Source organism: Psittacula echo, assembly GCF_963264785.1.
Source record: "Psittacula echo genome assembly, chromosome: 16".
Classification (NCBI taxonomy): Eukaryota; Metazoa; Chordata; class Aves; order Psittaciformes; family Psittacidae; genus Psittacula; species Psittacula echo.
In genome coordinates, this window is record NC_137752.1 from 4,426,322 (window position 1) to 4,448,480 (window position 22,159).

Consider the following 22,159-nt stretch of genomic DNA (forward strand, 5'->3'; position numbering starts at 1 on the left):
CTGAACTTCATCAACTACATCTTAGAAACAGGGCAAGGCTTTTCAGTGGACTCCTAATCTGTGACTGAGCTGTGAGCAAGAGGTTTCTATCCTGCATGCTTCAGTGTCTCAGAGTTTGGATCAGTAGCCACATATTGTCAAGGCTGTATTACATCTGTTTGCTAAACTTCCTTTTTTCCACAAGTATTGTGTCCTTGTGTAGCCAGATCAGAAGCTGAAAGGGAGTTTAATGCTAGTGTGGGAGTATAGTGGTCACACTATACTTAAGCCACTTTATTTACTGGGTTAAATTGCAAACAACACATCCTTATTCATAGAGGTGGTTGACTACATTTGTTGTGCATTAGCAAATGTTAAGTTTACGAAATACCTTTTGGGATCAGGACTGATCAGTGACTGATCTCTGAACTAGTTCCTATACAGAATGGACCTCTTCCTTTGAGGAAACATCTGAAGGAGCAACAAGTTTAGTCTAAGGACTTCTGTTTTGTGCTGTGCTAAGGCTGAAGAAAACAGCATCTGTAAAACTAACTTTTCTTTTTCCTTCTTTTTTTTTTTTTTTTTTTTTTTTTTTACAGACACATCTGGTAGTAAAAGTTCAGTAACCTTAAGTGATCTTGCAGAGTTTTTAGGTGGTTTGTCTTTTGAAGATAGTGCTGAAAAGGACAGAGAGGAAGGTAATTACTCATCATCCTTACATTCATCTTGGCTAACGAAATGTTTGTAATGTCAAAATACAAGATATGTAATTATGCTTCCCCCTCCCATCCTTCTCAGATGCAATATCTAAAGAGATCTCCGAGATCACAACTGATGCTGAGCACATGGTGCCTAGAGGAGGATTTGACTCTCCATTTTACCGCACAAATGAAAGTCTGTCAGGCTCTCAGAAGAAGACCCATTCAGTAGTCTCTAGTGTTCAGGGAAACAGTCAGACCTCTGAGCCTTTAACATCTTCTCTGGACAAGTCTGGGCCTGAGAGTGCACGGGAAACACCCAAACAAACATTTACTCCCATAGACAAGCCCTGTGGAGGCTCTGGTGAAAGCCCTGCTGGTAACAGGGAAGGAATCGCTGGGGAGACCAGTATCCTCACTCCCAGCCCTTGCAAAGTACCAGCACAAAGAAGAGTGGTGGTTCGGAGTGGGCAGCCTCCCCTATATGAGCACCTTTTTGAGGTTGCATTACCAAAGACTGCCTACCTCTTCGTAGGCAAGAAGACTGAGGAGCTGCTAAAGAAAGCCAAGGGAACCCAGGATGATGACTGTATGTCCTCTACTTCTCCTGTGGAAGTTCTGGACAGACTGATACAGCAAGGAGCGGATGCACACACTAAGGAGCTGAACAAGTAGGTGACTGAAAATCTTTGCAGACTTTCTGTTACTCCTATTTGTGCTGGCTCTGTTTTAATAGCTGTGACTAAAAAGCAGCTGTGTCTGGAAATCTACAATGATACTCTCTTCCGGTTTCTAGGGTGGAGGATTTCTGTATTTGCAGTGGTAACGTTTGCTTTGATACAAAGGGAGTGTGACTGCTGTGCTCTTACTGCACTAACAGAGCATGGGATGGCAAAGCAGGTTTTGATACCACTGTTCGTGAGATTTGTTAATCAGGTATAAGTCACGCACAAGATACTTAAAAGCAAATGTTGAGTCTTACACCTCCATGCTCTGCAGCCTGCTGCTTGTGCAGTTCCTCCTTACTCTTTTCCTATTGACTGACTGTAATTGAACTTTTATTAGGCTGTACTTTTATTAAGCTCATTTGAGGTGGGCTTTCCACTTTCAAGTGACTTGCAAAGTGTTTTTATGTTTAAACTTACTGGTTTGTGCTGCGTTTTCATTTTTCAGACTGTCTCTGCCAAGCAAATCTGCTGACTGGACTCACTTTGGAGGTGAGGAGGTTTCTCCCATGTTTTGGCAATCTGTTCCTCTATTGTTAGACTGGCTTAAAACATGACCTGCAACCTATTTTTATTTCATTTTTTTAACTAATGCTGCAGAAAGATGGTGCCCTCCATTAAGTCCTGGTTTATCTGCTCAGCAGATATACTTCTGTGTGCCAGTGAGATGAGCTACTTTTTTTAATCTTTGAAAAGTGAAAACTGTTTTCCCCACAGTTCTAGACATTTCTGCTTTTTGACCATTGAAGATCTGCTAACCTCCAGTGATGCTGATCATCTAATAGATCCTTCCACCTTTCCAATACTATTTGAGTTAAAAACTCAAATGATGATTGTTTTTCTTGCTGCTTCACATGTGTCTCATAGTTTTGTGCTCTTAGGCACCTGTGGTGATGGTGAGCTTAGCTTTTTTTCCTAAACAGAAGGATCAGTCTGTTGGAAGCATATACATGTTACTCTGGGAAAATACTTCAAAACTTTAGCTGTTTAAAACTGTAAGTTTGTGTTGGAGACAAATGGAGCAGACAGCATTTTCTAAGTTTTAATTTCAAATAAATCTAGTTTGCTTATTTTAGAAAATATTTGCTGTACATGGGACAGTTCGATTCAGTACCACCTTCTGTCTTTTAACTCCACCTGCAGGTTCTCCCCCTTCAGATGAGATTCACACCCTGCGTAACCAATTGCTTCTGCTGCACAACCAGTTACTGTATGAACGCTTCAAAAGACAGCAACATGCCCTTCGGAACCGTCGGCTCCTGCGAAAAGTGATTAAAGCAACAGCTCTGGAGGAACGTAATGCTGCCATGGTGAGCAGGGACACAGCTCTAGCAGTGATTTAAACACGCTGCTGTTAGAATAAGTATTAATTGGTGTGGCCAGTATATTTCAGGACCACTCAATTAAAAAAGAAGCCTCATTTCTCCCCTTATTAAAGTCAGTGTTTATGGAATAACTTGTGGATGAGTTGTGTGCACTGTGATTATTAAAGCCAGGAGTTTCTGTTTGACCATAGGCAACTGAATCAGTGGATGCCTGCATGCATGACCCCTGCCAGCACTTACCTTTGGGTAATATTAAAGGCTTCACACTTAGTGGAACGGTTACTTAATGCCTAGCTAGACACCGTATTATTGTATTATTTCACTCTTCAATTGAGGAGTAATAGGAAAAACTTCAGAAACTCAGATGTTCTTTTCCAGAGGTTTTTACCATTTGAAGTTACAAGTGCATTGAAGGATGTCTTATTACAGATTTAGGCATGTTATTTTGTATCTCTGTATTATAGCTAGTTCCATCAACAATTTCACCTTTTGATAACTCAGTGGAGAAGCCAAGAATAGACTTCCAAATAGGTTTTGAAAGATCAGTTGTTGCTTCTGCTGTGAAGCTCAAGTCCCTGTTGAAAGTGTGAGGTACAGTGGAAGAATTTGCTGTTGCTTATTATGCCCTTGGATGTGACTTGGAGTTTTCAGTCTGTCTGCTCCATCACTATTTGATTCGTTCTTCAGCCAAAACCCAAACCAGTCTGTCTGCTCTATCACTATTTGATCAGTTCTTCAGCCAAAAACCAAATCAAACCCCCAAAAAACTTTTTCTATGGAAAAGTGTTATGCCTGCATGCTATTGATAGTTTTACTTAGGTATGACTTAAGGTAGATGTCCAATGCAAAGCAGGTGTCCTGTCTGATGCTTTGTATGGGGTTTTTAACAGAAAGATCAGCTGAAACTGCAGGAGAAAGAAATCCAGGCCTTGAAACTGAGTCTGCAGAAAGAACAGGCAAGGTACCACCAGTTTCAGGAGGAACATGAAAACATAGTGTCTCAGCTTCACAGCCAGATCAGACAGCTGCAACATGACCGGGAGGAATTCTACAACCAGAGCCAGGAATTGCAGGTATGAAGCACGACACTGAACAAAATTGTGTTATCTACTTACTGGTTTTAAAAATAACCTTCCTAATAATATGGCATGAAATACCTGAGAGAAAGTTACATATCTCTGTTAGAGAAATTGTCCTAATTCAGTATATGACAATGCATCATTGGAAATGCCTTAAATCATCATCTTCTTATAGCTCTGTCTTGTTCTCAGTTTGGAAATAGGAAAGTGCAGTTTCATAGCTGGATTTGGGGCTTTCAAAAGTGCTCAGCGTATCTTAATTTATAGTGCCAGGGGTTACAGCCCTCCAGCCATCTGCTGTTGCTGGTCCTTATTAAAGCTTCAGAACCCTGAGTGAGTTGGTTTCTTCGTTTGAACAGACCAAGCTGGAAGACTGCCGAAATATGATTGCAGATCTGAGGTTAGAACTAAAGAAGGCTAACAACAAGGTGTGTCACACTGAACTGCTGCTTAGCCAAGTTTCTCAAAAGGTAAGAAAAGTCACTCTTCCCAGTGTCCCGTTGTGTCTTTCTGTTTGGTTGTTCTTTTTTCTGATAGTTTTTGTCAGATGCTTTTTCTTTCTTGTTCTGAAAGAAGCCTGTGCTTAGTTCCATAGAATCTAATATTGACTGCATAAAACCAATGCAGGGACATGTATTTTTGGGGAAAAAACTTTAAATTCAGTTCAGAGGCTTCTGAAACTTCCCGTTTTGGCTGCTTTTTCCACAGTAGGAATTTGCAGATTGAGCAATATGAACTGGTAGTAAAGCTCTGCTGAATCTTGAAAATTTAGAGATCTTACTCATATCAGAAGTGGCCTTCTTGTGTTAAGTGGAAACATGATTATCTTAAGGGGAGCAATGCCTGCTCAAATTCTGTATGGACTGTCACCAGCTTTATCAAAACTTGATTTATTTAACACTTATTACCTATGATGAATTGGATTCTTGTCTTTGTCTCCCTCCTTTATAAAATACCCTGTGAACACAATGCCTATCAGGTGTGACTCTCCCACTGAACTGTTCAATCCAATTTTTGATTCCGTTCAATTTCTCTTTAAAGCTTTCCAACAGTGAATCAGTGCAACAGCAGATGGAGTTCTTGAACAGGCAACTTCTGGTTCTTGGAGAGGTCAATGAGTTGTACCTGGAGCAGCTGCAGCACAAGCACACAGACACTACAAAGGTATGGTTGCAGAGGAAGCCTTTTGAGGAATACTTCACTTGAGGTCATCATCAAGCTGTTCTCAGCCTTGTGTTGAGAATGGAGAAAAAGCCTCATAATTTAACAGACACTTTGCAATCGATTTTCAGGGATTGGACTTCATATTTGATCTTCTGTTCAGATATTTTTTGCTACAAGTTTATGGAATATCTTCAGTGTCCTGTGTCTGAAAGCTAAGAAGGGGATGTTAGGGTACACCTGAAGTCAGTTTTGGCCACTTGATGTAAGCTATTAGTGATTTTTTTTTTTTTCTTGCTAAAGGCCAAGACTCTTAATGTTCTCTTAATATAATTGGCAGCAGACTGTTGCTGGTGAAGTAACTTTGGCTATTATGTTTGTGAAAGTGTATAATGCAGGGTAGTAATGCTAGAATATGTAGAAAGATCTTAACCAGGATTTTGTGTTTTAGTGAGGTGCTGCTTTAAAACAAGTAGTCTTATTCTCACTCAGTCATTTTCCTATTAAGAGTTAGTATTAACTTTACTAAAACTTCTGTGGTTCATATGGTTTTACTTCCTGACTTCAAAGAAACCTTTTTTTAATTAGAAGCAAGTAAATTACACAACAATGTAACTGCTCCTGCGTGAGAGCAAGTAATTAAAGGAGGTGAATAATAAGCCAAACAGAAAAAAAGTATTTTAGTGGTATTTAATGAAAGTCATATTGCAGAATGGTTTTAAAATGGAGTTTGTCTGTTCTAAGCCAGTGCAGAACTGACAAGTTTACTTTGCTGAAAAGAGCTTTTCATAAGGAACATTAATGTGTTAATAAATTCCAGTGATGTATAGTTATAGTAACTTAATGGTGCACATCCTCAGAGTATCTCATTTTCTGTATCCGTTTCTAGAAATACTTCTTTTATTCCATCTTGCTTAAAAATGTACCTATTTATAGCATCTGAGACGTGTGAATACTAATAAAAATAACACACGATCAAATTATGCTTTAACATTGTGTTCTTTCCCTTGAGGAGGTTGAAATGTTGCATGCTGCTTTTCGGAAAGAACTGGAGAAAGCAAAATTGTGTGTTCAACAGCAAAGCCAGAGGCTTGATGCTTCCCAGAAACGGATAGCTGAACTGGAATCTCAGCTTGCTAAAAAGGACCACCTCTTCCTGGAGCAAAAGAAATACCTGGAAGATGTTAAAATCCAAGCAAGGTAGGGGTGTCCTATGTAAAATTTGAGCTGTGCATTGACAGATGCACTATCATAGTTGAGGTAGAATCTGGATACACTGGACCTGATGGATTTTGGTGTCTTTTTGTGTTCAGAGGTCAGCTGCAAGCAGTAGAAAGTAGGTACAAGGCCCAGAAAAGAATCACTCAGGCATTTGAGCTGCAGATTTTGGATCTGTTTGGCCGTCTGGAGAAAAGCAGCCTACTGAAAAAACTTGAAGATGATAAAACAGAAGCAGCTGAAGCAGCAGAAGAAAGGTAAGGGTGATGATGTAAAATAGGCTTGGCTCATGACCAGCTCATTGGAAGTTGATATATCCTTGTGGAATTCCTAGCATTTGGGTGCATCATCTCAAAATATTTCTGTTACTCCCCGTTTTGCAGACTGAATCTATTTTGGAACTTTGCTCAGAGTCATTGACAAAACTGGAAGTGCTCATGAAGTAGTTCTCAGATAGCTGAACTGTTACTCAAAGCTTGAGAGAAAGCTCTGGTTTGTGTCGAAGCCCAGTCCCTTTAATCTACAAATTGTTACACTTGTTAAGTAGTTGTTTTACATATGTCTACCTAAAGCATGAAGGTAGTGCTGTACTTTCCCTCTGGTCATACTTGGTGTTTTATATACCGAATTCTGCTACGGCATCAGGATAATTCCTTGCACTGCCAGCAGATTTGTGGTGATCACCTGTGCTTGGTTTAGTTAAAAGATCTACAATCCAAGAACGGTCTCCTCCTTTAGCTGAACAGATCAGGAGCTAGTTCAGTTCCATTCTGCTTTGGGATTATTGTCAGCTTTGGACTTAAATACTGTATGTGACACTTTTCTGGTTACCCTCTGTCCCTTCTGCTTTGCTATAAAACTGTGAAAGGGAAACTCTTGAAGTACATCTGCAGTAGCAGAAAGTGATCAAAGTAACCTGCCTTCCCCAGTGTTTCCCTGTTCATTGTAAACAGTTGCTATCATTTCCTTGTCACTGTATCCTCTTTCTTTTTTCAAACCAGGCTGGATTGTGGTAATGAAGATACTGTGGCAGGATACAGTGAAGAAACGATTGGTAGAAATGGAGAGACCAAACCTCCCAGCACTCGAGGTAGTAGTAGCAGTAAGGGTGGCAGCAGTGGTGAGCTCTCCACCCCAGAAAAACCCCAGAACCAGAGATTCAGCAGTCGCTGGGAGACATCCATGTTGCTGGAGCCCTCGTCTACTGTCCCACTGACTGTAGGTTCACTCCCCAGCTCCAAGAGCTTCCTTGGAATGAAGGCACGAGAATTATTTCGCAACAAGAGTGAGAGCCAATGCGATGAGGAGGGTGTAACCATCAACAGGCTTTCTGACGCTCTGAAGACTGAACTATGTAAAGATCCAAGCATGGAGACAAAGTCCCCTCCAAGCCCTGATAACCTTAGCCTCTCGCCTAAGATCCAGGAAAGCAGTGTTGGACAGCTTCATATCATGGACTACAATGAAACTCATCATGACCACAGTTAAAAAGGAAGATAGTCAATCAGTGTTATTTTCATATTCTTGGCATAGAACAGGAGGCGTGAATGCAAGTTTAACTAAAAGCTTTTATGTTTCTTTGGTCTGAGCAGCTAGCTCATGCAGTGGAATAGGATTGATGTCCAGAAACAGAAGAAGGCTGCTGAATGAATGCAAAGTGGATTTTTGGGACTGGAATTGTATCGCCCAGCCTAACTCCTGCTTCTTTCTCAAATTCAGTCCTTAGCAGCGTGTACTAATTTGAAGGGACAACTGTTAGCAATTGCAAATATTTTTTCCTTTTTTCCCTGACCCCTGTTGAGTGGCTGCGTTTATGAACTCGAGTGCAATATGAGGCCAAATTAACATTTGTGAGTCTACTATGAATGCTTTGTATTTCCTTGCAAGCTTCCAATTTAGAGCAGTTAATTGTGCTGGCTGTCCAGGTGACTCCGGTTGCTTTCATCCTGGAAAGAAGCAGCACTAGAATTTCTAGTGCATTCATCTAAAGGTCTCTATTTTGCCTGTCCACTGTCCCATGTCCCTCAGAGCCCAGTCTTCATTAAGTTGAACTCTGATTGAATATCTAAATGTTTAAAGAACAGTGTACCTCTGCAAAATGATTCATTCACCCTAATTCATGATCATTGTTTATATTGTCCTTAACATTTCCTGGAAAGTTACATTTGAACAGACACTTAATGAGGAACTGGAGCTTGTAATGCGGAAGAGACCACATATGCTGGAGACTTGGTAAAACACTAGCTTCTGATCTTCTTGGTATTTTAAGTGTTTGCCTGACAGAGTGGTGCTGACCTCAGGCTGGTTTGTATGGGAAAGCGGTTGGGGTGGGAGAAGAGCGAAGATGAAGCTTCACTCAAGTAGGGAGAGCATGCAGAACACATATGTAGGATTGCAAACTTAAGAAGATTTGCAGAGGAGCATTTGTTTCTCTAATCAGGGAAATGCTTGTGCTGCCTGACCCTCCTTTGTAATTCTGGTCTTTGTTCCTGGTCTGAGCCAGGCTGCTGTATTTTGAGTCCAAGAAATTGGCTTCATTCTTCCTGGGAATATGTTTTCGGACTTGACTTGGGAGAATATGGTTTCCTTTGAGTGCTGTTGTGTTCAGACTGCAGCACATTTTTCAGCTCAGCAATGTCAATTTGGCTCTAGGTATCTCCCCTTTGCCCTCATCATGTTTCCTTAGAGGACAAGGCCGAGGAGAAAGCCTGCTCAGACTGTGGATCAGAATTCTGCGTGAAGCCTTCCTGCGTTAATCGTATTTTTAAGTCAATGATGAGCCTTCTGTGAAGGAGGATTGTGGGATCAGGGCTTGTCAGTGGTCAGACTCAATCTCCTTCGTGACAGAGCAGTCTGCTGTTAGGAAGGCAGTGTGCTTGTTTTAAATGTTAGATATGTCTGCGTTCAGGCGTACTTAGACATATCAGGCTTCACAGTTACCCTGCATCACACATGGCCTCTTTTCTTAAATGTTCTGTGGGTGGCAGCTGCTGTTTGAAAACTGTCTCACATATAAATCAAGTCCAAGTACACTTGCACTTGTAGTTCAAATCCCTTCTTAACCTGAATAGGAACAAGACTCTCTAAGAGCAGCTGGCAATATGCTAACTTGTTCCTGACAGTACTTTTCCTCACCTTTCTGCTTCTTCTGTAACACCTAGGGTCTAAATACATTTCTGCCTGTCTAAATTATTCTCAGTGTCCTTTCAGTTGGTCAGTCCTAACTCTGAAAGTAAAGGTGAACTTCAGTGGTTTTGTCCAAGCTTGAATCTGCATGGAATAGAAAATAGAGAGTTGGTTGTAAGTGACAGACTGGTTTTGTCGACATGTTTATAGGCTTTCTAAGACTTAGTGGTAGCAAATGTGGTAGCGTATGTTTTGGTCAGATTTGGAGGTTTCCTGCCCCTTACCCCAGCGGGTGCCAGCCACAGGAGAGAACGGTTTGCACACTGACCTTGGAGGGGGCTCGGCCACTGGATGCTGTTGTGTTGGAGGAGTTCATTGACCAGTCCCTCTGTTTTGCCGAGCCCAGGAGTGTCTTGTAGGATGAGGTCACTTGATGTGTGGAGAGGCGGTCTTTGTTGTCGGTTACAGAAGTGCCCTGGCGGTAATGCAAGCTCAGTGATACGGTGACTTTTTTCTTCTTTTAAAAAGGATTTTAGCACCAGGATAGTAGTGGAAACCACTTTAGGTTTGTTTATGGACCACAAAGATTATGGAGGAACAAATTTTGCAATTACTTTTTTTTTTCTAAGTCTAAAAATCATGGATCTGCTGTATGTAGTTAACTTGCAGTTTGTTTGAAGGGGTCCCATCAGTGAAGTGGAAACAGATTTTTTTTAACTGACTGCTTTTAGTTAAATCTAAAATTGCTGTCTTTGTCAAGTTAATCTGTTCCCTGCCTCGCTCTTTGTAAGCATGTTAAACAATCCACATTAAATGCCATAAATATGAAATACGAGGAAATGGTACAATCGTAAGCTAAAGAAAACTTAAACCAAAAGGAGGTTTTGCTGTCCTTATTAGAATGTTCTAAAATGTCAAGGCAGTTGCTTGTGTTTAACTGTGAACAAATAAAATGTATTGTTTTGCACTACTCTGTGTTAAATTCCCTCCAAGCTGACCTCTTTGGGACCAAGCCATGCTGAGACAAAACATGCAGAAACAAGTTCAGTATTGAAAAATCTTCCAGGAGCTGCATAGCACAGAGCAGGTAAGTGGTTCTGCCCCTTTTGAGTGGGATTCCATGAGTTCTGCAGCGTGGGGTAAGTGGAATGAATACAAAGCAGAAAGTGAATTTTACTTGCTTTTACCTTATTTTAAACCATTTGCGTATTCCTTAACAAGCTTAGCCTTGGAAAGCTGTACTTGCCAGTTTTAAAAAAAAAAGAATTAGATATATATTACCCACAGAAGTACATCCACTGGGGAACAGAAAGAGAAAACTAAAGTACCTTCCTTTCTCACTAATGCTAAGTAGTGTGTTTGGTGGTTTACAACAAAGGTAATAAACATGAAGTAGACATTAGGGAAAGAAAGAAAGAATTTGAATATTCTTTGCTGCTTGATCTTGATTTATTGGAACTGCTTAGCTGCTGGTGCAGTGGTGGATTTTAAAAGAGGTTACAAGAGAATTTAGAGAATCAGCAAGAGTTAAGTTACTTCATACATTCGTACACACAGGAACTTCACAAGAAGAGCTTAGTTACTGTTCACCCAGGCTTTACTTTTCAGACAGAACTTTATTTTGGCAGGTGGACTGCACAAATCCTGTGTCCCTGAGCTCGACTTGGCTAAACCTGATTTTCCTGATGTCCCTTTCAATCCAAGCACACCCTCCCAGCCTCGGCCACTAGAGGCCCTGCCAAGCTCGCCACTTCCCACTGCCAACTCTGATACCATTTTGTGGATGCTGAGTCCCCCCTCTCCTTCGAATCACCCCTCTCCTGCCTTCAGGAGCCCACCCCAGTGCTTAGTCCTCACCTCATGGGGCCTGACCCCATCCCCTCTGCAAGTGAGGTTCTGGGACTGGGTGTTTCGCTTACAGGAAGTTTTGACCCAATTACAGGTTGAGAAAAGCCTCATTTGACCCTTGGCTGAATTGAGGGGAGCACAGAGGATATTTATAGTCTGCAGAGGCCAGGATTCTGTTGAGATCTACTGCTACCAGCCCATACCTCTTTTACAGTATTTGAATGAAAAAGCATTTGTTTCCTGGACTAAGTGACAGATCTCTGGGTAAGTCACTCTGGGGCCCTGCAGGGTTTCTCAGTGTGTAAATTGCAGTTTTATGCTCACAGAGGCTAAAGTTAAACTTTATTGCACTTCTGTGTTCGGCATTTACATCCTGTTTATGCAGATTCTTCAAACAGCTTGATTTGTAGTAGAGAAAAACAATTCTTGCTGTATCTTTTTGTCTTTTGAAGTATCCATCCACCCTGGGAAGAGGAGAACTTGTATGGAAATTAAGTAATTTGTCTAGATGTTTTTGTGAGTCTTAACTTTGCAGTCTTCCAGCAGATCCTGGTCATGTCATTACCAGGCCTCAGACTGCAGGTTTTATGCACTCATTTTTCTGCTTGTGTCTTAAAATTTGGCTGCATAAGACTGAAAGGGCTGAGCTAGAAATTATTGGTAAGGTTTAGGAATTTGTTTAGGAATTTTCTTGCATGTATGGTGACCTTAGTCAAGCACAAATGGACAACTGCATTGGCATTGTGAACAGTGGGGCCAGAGTGGGGCTCATCAGAGCCTGACTGTTCAAATTTAAACTATGTGAAAGGGTGAGGAAGGTTGGAAACAAGATCTGGAAGCAGCATCTCTTGTGTCCCAAACACTTGTCTTCTTTTAGTCCATGTAGCGTGTGCTTGTACTGAAAAACTTTCCAAGATAGCAACTGTCATCGGACACTTGTCTTTGCCACGTGAAACACAATAGGGCAGCTGTAAGCAACACTGATTTTTCTGTCTGGAGCTGTTTTTGCAACAGGAATCTCAAGTAGAGGCTGAGAGTGTAACAGGCTCATCCTGCTGGCTGTGTCCCCAGCAGTGCCTGGGAGCCTTGCTGGGACCCTGGCAAGCTTTATTACCCACTTGAGTTCACCAAGATTCAATGCAGTTGGATCATGTTGTCTCCTAAAAATAGGCTTCTACTCCAGTGTGGACAGATATATTGCATTGCAGAATAAGTGGATAGGGGAAGGGCAGAAAAGTGCAAAAGAAGGTGGGGTTATGTGAGGAATCAAAATATTCCTGAAAATACTTGCCATTTCATCTGAGCTATCATTCCTTCCTATGCTCCCTCCTCTGCATTAATTCTTCTCCCTTTTTTGGCTTCTGGTTGCCAAAATCTGATCACATTAAGCTGAAAGTTTTCTCACAACTTTAGCAAACTGAGCCAGGAATGCAAGGGGAGATTGTTTATTCAGGAGTGTCTTCTAGCAGGAAGCAAAGAACAGGAGCTATCTTTCCTGTGGGAGTGGAAAAGAGCAGTCACATACAGGGAAGGCACCATATTATTGAGATCTTAAGTTTGTAGTTAACCGTGCTTGAATAAAAGCATCACCAGAAATGTGTATCAGCGCCAGAGAACGGGGAGAGCCTGTGGCTCTGGTGACCCTCCCTGAGCAGGCTGGAATGAAAGTTGTTTCCAGCACTGGTATAAAGTCACTGTGCTGGAATTGTAAAGTGTTGGTATAAAAGCAGCATGAGACTATTTCAAATGCCTTGCAATTTTAATGAATTTGAAGCCTCACAACATCTTTGAAAGCTAGGCAAGCTGGATTCTCATCTCGAAAAAGGGAAAGCACAGACATTTTAACTTACAATTTGAAAAGGAACCATCTGAAAATGGCCACAACTTTCTCACTCTCTCTGCTCCCACCAGATTCCCATGAATCACTTTGGGAATGACTTTGTTAGTTTTGCAGAGCTCTGGGGATGATACGGGTTGGGGTTTTAGCCAAGTTTGGATATTGTCAGTACACCAAACTAAGTGCAAATGATGTTTGTTCTCTTTTCCATCTCTAGCTCTGACAGCAAGGAGTTAAAAAGGTCTAAGGGAAGATGCTTGGAGGGGTGTGTGCCGGCCTTGGTGTGAGAACCTGCAAGAAGGATGCAGCAGAGGACAGCCAGTGCAGCTAAAACACACTGACCTTTTTGGTAGCCAGTGGCATGTAAGGGAAACATCATTAGTGTCCTGTAAACATTGATTCTGTGCTCCAAGTAACAAACAATTTCAATGGGGGTGAGGGAACTTCAGGAACACGCCTGAATCCCAGACACGTGTCTGAATCCAGGTTTGCTGCTCTGCATCACGTTCTTCAGACATGCAGGTTCTTCACACCTCTGTCTTTGGTGGCTGAGTGGGTGTTCCTCAGAAGTCTGAGAAAGTGTAAAATCCCATTTTCAAGAAACCTGCCCAGGATTCATGGCTGAAAGATTAGAACCTGATTACTCCTGACTATTCCCTGCTCTCACAGCAGTGCTGGTCAAAGGCATAAGCTATAATGCTGTAACTACTGCTGGCAGGGATACAGCTGGAAATACCAGCATGAGGGAGAGTGTGTACCTGCTCAAGGCTGGGTTAGAGGCCTAACTATTCAGAAAGTGGACTCAGAGAGGATCTCTAGTAATTGTTTTACTCTCTTCAACCACGGGATTAAAGGTGTTAAGCATGATGATGGATTCTTTAAAAGGCATGTCTGCCTGGAGGTTTCCAGGGACTTTTACATTTCCCACTGTGACTTTTTGTGTCATTGAGGTGCTTCTTCCAGACGTGCTTATTCCCCTGCACTTGTTCATTATCTTTCTTACTAGCCGAGGTCTGAACTTCAAGGTGCACAGAAGGTGCTGTTTGGGAAATGACTGCCCTGTCTGATGCACCTTGGGGTGCCGACTTCTCAGAGGTAGCATTTCCACCACTCACATTTTGCAGCACCTCCCGTGACAGCTTCTCAGTGTGGGTTATCCACTCCTTTATGCAGTCTAGAACAATGGGGATGAGGCTCACCACCCCTCCAAAGTGATTCTTTGCTTCATTACAGCTCAGGTGATTCACCACATCATGGGGGTATCTGTGGGACAGAACAAAACAGGTGGCAGACTAGTCCCAGTGGTGTAACCCCAGTGAGCCCACAGTGCGTCCCTGAGACCCTCTGGGAAGAGTAGAAATGCAGCCATTTATCTCCCTGGAACAAAAAGGCACAGATAGGACTGCATCCTGAGAAATGAGTCCTGCCAAACACACCATCTTGGCTGTTGAACTGGAGCTGGAAGACTTGAAGAGTGCGTACAAACGCCCCATGGAAATTATTCCTGCAGAGCAGGAATAGGAGGAGGGAGGAGGCAAACTGCCTGAGTGTTGCATGGGACATCAGGGTGCTAACCTGCCTTCCAAGTACCAGTAAAAAGAATGAAGAAACAAACCAACTCCCTTTTTGTGATCAGAGGCTGGTTTTCCCACCAGCTAGAATGGTAAACTGGGTAGCATCTCGTACCCTCAGTAAAGCCAGAAGGGTGTCATAGCAGAACTGATGGAAAAGTCAGGTGGGAATATGCATTCCTGTGACAGTTCCCCAGCATTGACAGTCGCCTCAAAGAAACAAAGCTGATGGAGACACCTACTTGGCTCTGATGCTGCTCAGGTCGTTGCTGTGGCTGAGGAGCACCTTGCACCTCCCCAGAATGTCATTGGTTGTGCTGTCACAAGGCTGCACACTTTCCAGCTTCTGGCAGAGCTTGCTTAGGTCATTGCAGATGTTTAGGAACATGTTGAGGATACGCCTGTCAGTGGAATTGTTACAGTGATGGTCCATGTAGGACTGTACCTGTATGTAGGGAAAGACAGAGTTCTGCGTGTTAAATTACATGTAACTTAAGCTGCAATGGTGCTGAGGTTAGTGAGGAGAAGCTGCTTTCTTTTGTGACTGCAGGTGTGAGCCACTGGGGAAACCACAACACTGCGGGAGGCAGTAAGATTTCTAGAGCATGTCCAAGATGTTTGCTTGTCCTTCATCATGACTAAAGAAGGGGGTAACAGATCTGCTCATCAGTACACCAATGAGCCTTCCTCCCTCTTTGAAGCAGTATAGGAGAACAGTGGCCAAACCACAGCTCTGCTGCAAGCCCTGCATAAACAGGCTGAGCATGAGCAGAGTTCTCTCTCTGCTTCAAGCAGGGCATCCTGAGCCACTGCCACAACTGCCTAGGCAGAGCTGGGTGTGAGGTGAGGGCAGTGACCAAGCTGGGAATAGTTTGGAGTCATGTGCATTCTTCATTTGGTTCTTTGTCACCACTAGATGTGACTGCAAACTAAACTCATTTAACCTAAATTGTCCTTACTAAGCTGTCACAGCAATGGTATTGCCTATTTGCCTTGAGCATTTTTGTTAATCGGAGTGAACAGCATTGCATGATGAAACATTATGCAAAGAGATTAAGTGTTTCCGCCAAAGAAATTACATATACTGTAGACATGAGTGGTCAGAATATAAAATACTGAGTGGCTGGTTGGCAGTCATAGCCAGGCTCTGACACCTTCAGAGCTTTCTGTAGCATTTCAAGACAAGATCCAAGTAGCTGCTCCAACACTAGCACAGTTCCTGCATACAGAAAAGGCATTATGTGCTCAGGAAAATTCTCAGCAGGTTTGTAAGAAAAATAAAAAATGGGCCCTAAGTGTCCATTTCCACTCCAGATCCCTCCTTGCTCACTGAGCATCCTGTCCTTGTGAGTGGCAGGATTTTTTATTGCTGCTGTGAGCAGATTTTATTGCTGCTGTATTCTTTCCTAAAGAGAATAGCATTTTAGCCTGGATGTTCACCGATGGGATAACTGGACTTCTTTTTGTTCACATCAACAACAGAGGTAATGCACCCGAGTAACCAGGACAGGGACCAGGACTACAGGAACAGCCAAGCTTTGCATTAGCCATCTGCTGCTGAGCTGCAGCAAGGAGCAATCATGGATGGCCTGGACACTGGGCTGATGTCGTGACCACAGCCAGGCTCTGCTGGGCTCACTGGGTGGTCTGAAGCAATGACTGAGGAGCTTGTCTCACAGAACCACTTGGGATTTGACTTTATGTCCTACTCCATGTAGAAGTCTTTAAGGAGCTCTTGCCATTGCCTAGCAGTGGTGTGTTCTTTGACCTTTCCACTTTACTATGCTCTGTCTGAAAAACATCACTCAACACTAAAAATGCTCCCACATACGACTTTCAGGGATTAGAAATGCAGCTGTATTCAAGTACACTATCATTTTTTTTTTAAGTAGTGTCTCTGCCTACATGCAAAGAAAGCTGGCAGTCAAGTCAGCTGTATGCTGAGACCACACATATTTCTGCATTTGTTGCTTATCTTCTTGTGCCATCCCAGGCAAAATTAAAGATAAGCTTGGGCAGGAGAATGGTAGGGAAATAAAATTAATGTCTGGTTTTGCCACACTGAACTTTGGTGGTGGTTCAGTTCCTGCCCAGTGCATCACCAATCTGTGCTCAGCCCTTGCTCCCTGTTCTCCCCAGTAATTTGCTCTTTTCCCTTTCCCATTCTCACCCTGGGTTGTACCCTCAGGGCTCAGTTTGCCACCACTCACTTCACACATTAGTGCACCACAATGCCACGGATCAGTGTAATTGCTGAAGTTGTTGCCCAGAAGATTTATTCCCTACGACAAAGGGCCCTTCCACCTCTGCTGAGAAGCAGAGTCCAGGCTGACTTAGAACCACTGAAACGTTGGCACTTTCAAAAACAGCATAATGTTACACAAAATCTCAGTGCCTATTACTGGAAAGAATGGAGTGGAATAATCGTCATGATCCTCTTCAGTGTTATGAGCAAAACCCTTATAATAGAGAGAGTCAGGCCTTAGAAAAGACAACCAGTTGACTCCTGTGTTCCAATCCTAGTAACAGCTTGGCTTTCACTCTGGCTTTGGCATTCATCTGGGTTTTGTACCTGGGTTCTGCTGTCTCAAATCCACAATTCTAATTTGGTTTAGACTTTTCTTTCCCCTCTATCTGCAGGTGGTCTAAGTTCTTTCCACTACTTAAAACATCCCATGCTATAAAAATTCCAAGACAATTCACTTGCCAGCCCAGAAAACTTGTAGCCCACTTGGGACTTCCAGTCCTCAATCCATCATCCTACCTCTGTAACACAGCCATTATTTTTAATAAGGGCTATAGAAAGCTACAGCAGCACCAATACCAGGGGGAAGAGGCAGGCATGCTGGTTACTGCGAGTTAAGGATTACACATTCCATGTGTGGCTGGGGAAGGAGCGTTGGCTTGTTTTCTTGTACCCTGGATTTCTGGCCATGCCTCAGTAGTGAAATGACAGCGTTAAACTAAATCATAAAGTGATGCTCAGCAGTAAAATTCCTTCTCTGTAAATGGGAAGATCTAAAGCAGGTATTTCTCTCCCCTACTTTTGCCACTGGATTGCAGAGTTGTACACAAATGTTGCTGAGAGTTTTTGTGCATCTTCCCTTAGTAAAAACATTTATTTATCCCTGAACTAGACCCAAGTGCATGACAGCACCGTACTGGTCCCTGTTCTCATCAGCAGAGAACTTTGTGCTGCATTCTTTGTACCTGGCTGATGCTTGCCACAGGTCTGATCATGTCATGTGCGTTCTCTCGGGTGTGTTGCAGTGCTCCAATAAACGTAAACTGCTGCTGAAGGAAGAGCTTGTAGTTCTGCTTTATGCTTCTGAGGGCATCCTTTACCTCATTCATGTTTTCCCCTTCCTGGATTTGGGGAGAGAAGGAGAGAGAGCAAGCTGCCTTTTAGACATGATGCAATTCTGTGCGTGTAGTTTTATCTTTCACCTGAGTTGGAATTGTGTAGGCTAGTGGAAAACTTTTTTAAAAAAGAAGTATGAAAGAGGAGATGTGTTGTGTCACAGCTCTGCAGTCCCACAGCCCCAAACGGGAAGTCAGTGAGTTCATAATGATGCTGCAAACAGAGGCAGAGAACCCAGAGGGGACCCTGACAGCCAGACACCATAAACCCCAGTGGGTCTATCGTAAGCTAACGTGGTGATGTGCCAATGACACGGCTGCGGAATGCCGAACGCAGGGTGGCGGCTTCTCTTACTCCACACAGCTACAGCCCGAGCGCCTCAAACGCTCTGGCGTTACGCGAAGCCGAAAGAGGCTGGAGAGGCCCGGCCCGCACCGTCCCTGCCCGCCCCAGGTCCCCTGAGGGGGCTGTTACCTCCCTGCGGCCCACTCCCGCCCCTCTGCCCGGGCCTTCCGCGCCCCGCGGAAGCTCAGCGGGCTCTGCGAATCCCTACCGGCCGGCGCGGTCAGCGGCAGTCCCGCCTGCAGCGGTAGCGGCGAACCGGGCTCCGCGGGGCTCTTCGGCATCTCCCGCCGCGCTGCCGTCGCCTCGGCAACGCTCCGCTGTCTCCCTGGCAACCGCGCCGACGTCGCGCATCACCGCCCCCGGGGCGGAGCGCGTCGGGGATGGATGACGTTCTCCCCTGTTGCCGTTACCCCAAGCAGGGCGCGGCTTTTCCGCGTCGCGGGGTGATTACGCACTCCTTAGCAACGCAGCAGCGCGGGTTGCTAGGGGCGGCCATGGCCGAACTGGCTGGGCCGTGGCCGCCGCCGGTGGGCGCCTACGCGGAGGAGCGGGAGCTGTTCCGGCTCCTGCAGGTGAACGGCCCGCGCCTGCACTGGGGCACCGCGGGGCTCCCCACCGTCCTCTCCGGAGCGTAGGGGCGGCCTGGAGGACCCGAGGGACGGTGAGGGGCACACGTCAGCGCCGGCTTGGCGCGGGGCGGGGGGCTCGGCTTCCTCACCGTCTACTACCGGCGGTGCTGCCTGGTGGGGCCCCTGAGAAGGCTCATCTGGGGCGCAGCGCCGCGGCCATTTTCCCCAGCTGCCGGTACCGGACTCCTGTGGGAACTCGCAGGCGGTGGCCTTCTGTGGGGGTCAGGTGCACCGGCTGAGGACTCAATTATTTCATTAACTTAATTAATTAATTTACCACACGTCATGTTTTGAGGAAGAAAGTGGTAGCCTGTGGATGAAAAGTGGTGGCGGGGAGGCGGCAACAAAGCGCGGGAAAAGCCAGGGTGAAGGGGTTTGTCCCCCAGAGCGGCTGAGGTAACCCCAGAGCTGCTGAGGTAACCCGCTGCCGCCTGCCCTTCACCACCGGCCGTCCCAGTGTGTTCCTCGGCGCATTCCTGCTGCTGTCGCGGCTTTTCTGTGGAGGTGTGTGTCAAAAATAAAAAGAAGTACACTTCTAACATCGTTGTGATTTCACTAAATAGCGAGAGTGCTTTCCCTGCCTTAGAGAAAGGTATGTGTTGTTTTGTAAGACTGGGAAAAGCCCTTTTGTCGTGCATGGGGAGGTTTGCGTGCTACGGCTCTGAGGCGAGAACTTGGTAAGAGGCTCCCCTGTGCGCTGCTGCTCACAACTCTGTTATAAGGCCTTTTTATTAATAACTCTGTGGTAAACACACAAACGCTATTTTTGTTTGTTTGTTTGTTTTTTTGTCAGGTAACCTAAGTCTAATTACTATGACCAGTTTAGCATAATATTTGTGGGGTTTTTAATGGAAATACTGGTTTGCATGCCATGAGGTATTGAATGCAGCTGCAGGACCTCGCATTACATAAAACAATTGTGGGATTTACTCAGAGTCTTGTTTTCTTTTTGTGCTTCAATTGTATTGTAGCAATGTAATGGTACAAACAAACTCAGCTTGAAATTATTGTCCTAGACTTTAAACATTAAACGTTTACAAAACCCATATTACCCAACCTGAAACATGAGTCCCAAAACATGATTCCCCCCCTCTCTGAGATTCACTGAACTCAGATAAAATTAACCTGGGATTAATAGAATTGAATAAAATGAAGCATGCATGTAAGTGCAGGTAGGAATTGGGCACAAAATAGTGGAAGGATAAGTCACTTTCAGTCCGAATAGGTTTGAATTGTAGTAAGGTCAAATTTTCTTAGTTCTTTTATTTTGATGGCTGCTGATAATGATGGTGCCAGATTCAGATTTCTTGGTTTAAATGAATGTTGCTGGAAAGTAATGATTTTAAAGGAGCTTCCAATAAAAATACAGATTTTATACTGTGTGCTCTCTGCTGCCCAGAACTTGAAGCATCAGATCTTGGGTGTGAAAGAGTTTATAAATGAAATAGAGTGTTTAAATTATCCTAATTAAGTGGATGAAGTCGAAAAGGAAAATGGGTCACTCCAATAAAAGACAATCATTAAAATAAAACATTTTATGGAAAATACGGACTTTCTGGTATTTACTTGTGAGTATTAAAATGTTATGACTGATTTTTAGCGAAAGATGTTCTATTCTAGTATAAGCATTGCAGTAGGTAATGTAAGTCAGAACATTAGCTGCTGTTTGATGTTTAGTGTTAATTACAGAATTCTTGGCTGTGCTGAAATGTCTTGTAAGGAGATCTACAGAGTTTGTGTTTCTCAGTGTTACTTTTTCTCTGCCTGGAAAGCTATAATCCTCACTGAAATTAGTGAAACATCCCCACTGCTGTCAATGGGAGCTGAAGCAAGGCCCTGTGTAACTTTAAGCATTTAATATGAAAATGAGCTCCAAAGTAGACATTCAAGGAAATGCTTTAAAACTTCCACACACACACACACCCCCCCCCCCTTACTTTTCATGTAGGAGGAAAGCTAGTATGATTACAAAAAAGAGATGTGCTGCTTTTGAGGCTTTGGTTGTTGCTTTTGGGTTTTCTGCAGGTTGTATCTTTTCTGCAGTCCTCTAGATTAGTACGAAGCTTGTGGGAATGTGCTTGAGAAGGAGGTTTAACTTGCCCTGCAGAGATACTGATTTAAGTTGACTCTGGTTTTTGAAACTCCTTGTATGGTTTTTATGTCAATGCTTACTGAACTGTTTTTGACACCAGGCTCAAGCGGTGCCTGGTGCCCATATGTATCATAAGTAAGCCAAAGCAATGGGGTTATTTTTGTTTCAATTGGCAATTATCTCACTATGCTTCATGGTTTCATAGTTTCAATTTTGTCTGTGAAAGGGGCTTTAAGAAAATAAAGAAACATTTATAAACTCTTTAAGATCCCTGTTGTAATATTGCTGTAAAAATGCAATACATTGTGAGTGCCTAGATATGGTAAATTTTCCTCTGACCTTGCCCTATTTATTTGCAGAACATGCTTGAAGAACTAATAATTCATCAGCCAGATGATCCCATTCAGTTTATGATAAACCATTTAAAGCAAAACAATGATGATGGTAAGTGAAAATTGAGACACCATAAATAGTTCAACTCCTTGTTTGTAAACAGCTGTTTGAAAGCTGTGCTTCAGTTGGCAGTTGATGGACAAAAACTTTTCAGGCTGTGTCTGAGGGGGGAGGTGAACGTTTTGGAATAGTTATAGGTAAGATGCTTTTAATATCTTTTTTTAGCGGGTAATCTAATAAAAAATGCACTTTAACAGTTATAACAATGAAACCCTCTAAGGGAATAACAAAGAGTTCTAATGTATCAATTATTAATGTGTTCTGTGCCCCATCTAATATTTCCTGTTGTCTTTAAGCTCACTAATTACTCCTTTTGTCAGGTGTAAATTTGGGTTCCTATTCTACCTGGCTGGCAGATTCTTTGTGGTTTTGATTAGTTAGTTACTAGCTGCTGTTAATGAGTTCCGCTGCTCAGTGGCATCTCAGCTGAAGAAACAGTGAGAATGCCTACTTCTATGTATAACAAAACCTGGTAAATTGAATAGGAAGTCTGTATTCTGCACAATAAAAGCATGTTCTCTCAATCAAATTATTTGATTTACAAACTGTTCACCCTTAGGCAGATTATATTTGGATATGCACAACTGAACTTTAATTTTTGTTCTGCATGAGCTGTCAGGGGTAGCTGATGTCATGTTGCTTCGATGTTTCTTTAAAACCATAGTAAACCATTATGAAAGTTCTGCTGCAGCATCAATGAAGTTGTTCTCAC

The 22,159-nt window shown here is 43.3% G+C and overlaps 3 protein-coding genes across 13 annotated transcripts in view; 2 read left to right on the plus strand and 1 right to left on the minus strand.

The window, feature by feature from the left end:
• TSC1 (TSC complex subunit 1) overlaps window positions 1–10,281 on the plus strand; it is a 32,255-nt gene extending 21,974 nt beyond the window's left edge. For 10 of the 11 annotated variants that reach the window (XM_080630829.1, XM_080630836.1, XM_080630831.1 and 7 more), the window contains 10 exons: window positions 579–677; window positions 778–1,348; window positions 1,851–1,894; window positions 2,546–2,712; window positions 3,618–3,800; window positions 4,166–4,276; window positions 4,848–4,970; window positions 5,980–6,167; window positions 6,281–6,442; window positions 7,187–10,281. In XM_080630829.1, the coding sequence (XP_080486955.1) occupies window positions 579–677; window positions 778–1,348; window positions 1,851–1,894; window positions 2,546–2,712; window positions 3,618–3,800; window positions 4,166–4,276; window positions 4,848–4,970; window positions 5,980–6,167; window positions 6,281–6,442; window positions 7,187–7,673 (2,135 nt within the window). In that variant the 3' untranslated portion in view covers window positions 7,674–10,281. The remainder of the gene's footprint in view (window positions 1–578; window positions 678–777; window positions 1,349–1,850; window positions 1,895–2,545; window positions 2,713–3,617; window positions 3,801–4,165; window positions 4,277–4,847; window positions 4,971–5,979; window positions 6,168–6,280; window positions 6,443–7,186) is intronic. The other variant, XM_080630827.1, reaches the window with a different exon arrangement.
• Window positions 10,282–13,782: 3,501 nt separating this feature from the next.
• On the minus strand, window positions 13,783–17,927 carry SPACA9 (sperm acrosome associated 9). The gene is made up of 3 exons (XM_080630626.1): window positions 17,778–17,927; window positions 14,810–15,012; window positions 13,783–14,259 (listed from the first exon to the last, which is right to left on the minus strand). The coding sequence occupies exons 1-3, from the start codon at window positions 17,919–17,921 to the stop codon at window positions 13,875–13,877; spliced, it is 732 nt and encodes a 243-aa protein (XP_080486752.1). The 5' UTR covers window positions 17,922–17,927; the 3' UTR covers window positions 13,783–13,874.
• Window positions 17,928–18,767: 840 nt separating this feature from the next.
• AK8 (adenylate kinase 8) overlaps window positions 18,768–22,159 on the plus strand; it is a gene marked incomplete at both ends in the record, with an annotated part of 64,295 nt that continues 60,903 nt past the window's right edge. The window contains 2 exons of the mRNA XM_080630358.1: window positions 18,768–18,845; window positions 21,354–21,438. Coding sequence (XP_080486484.1) covers window positions 18,768–18,845; window positions 21,354–21,438 — 163 coding nt within the window. The remainder of the gene's footprint in view (window positions 18,846–21,353; window positions 21,439–22,159) is intronic.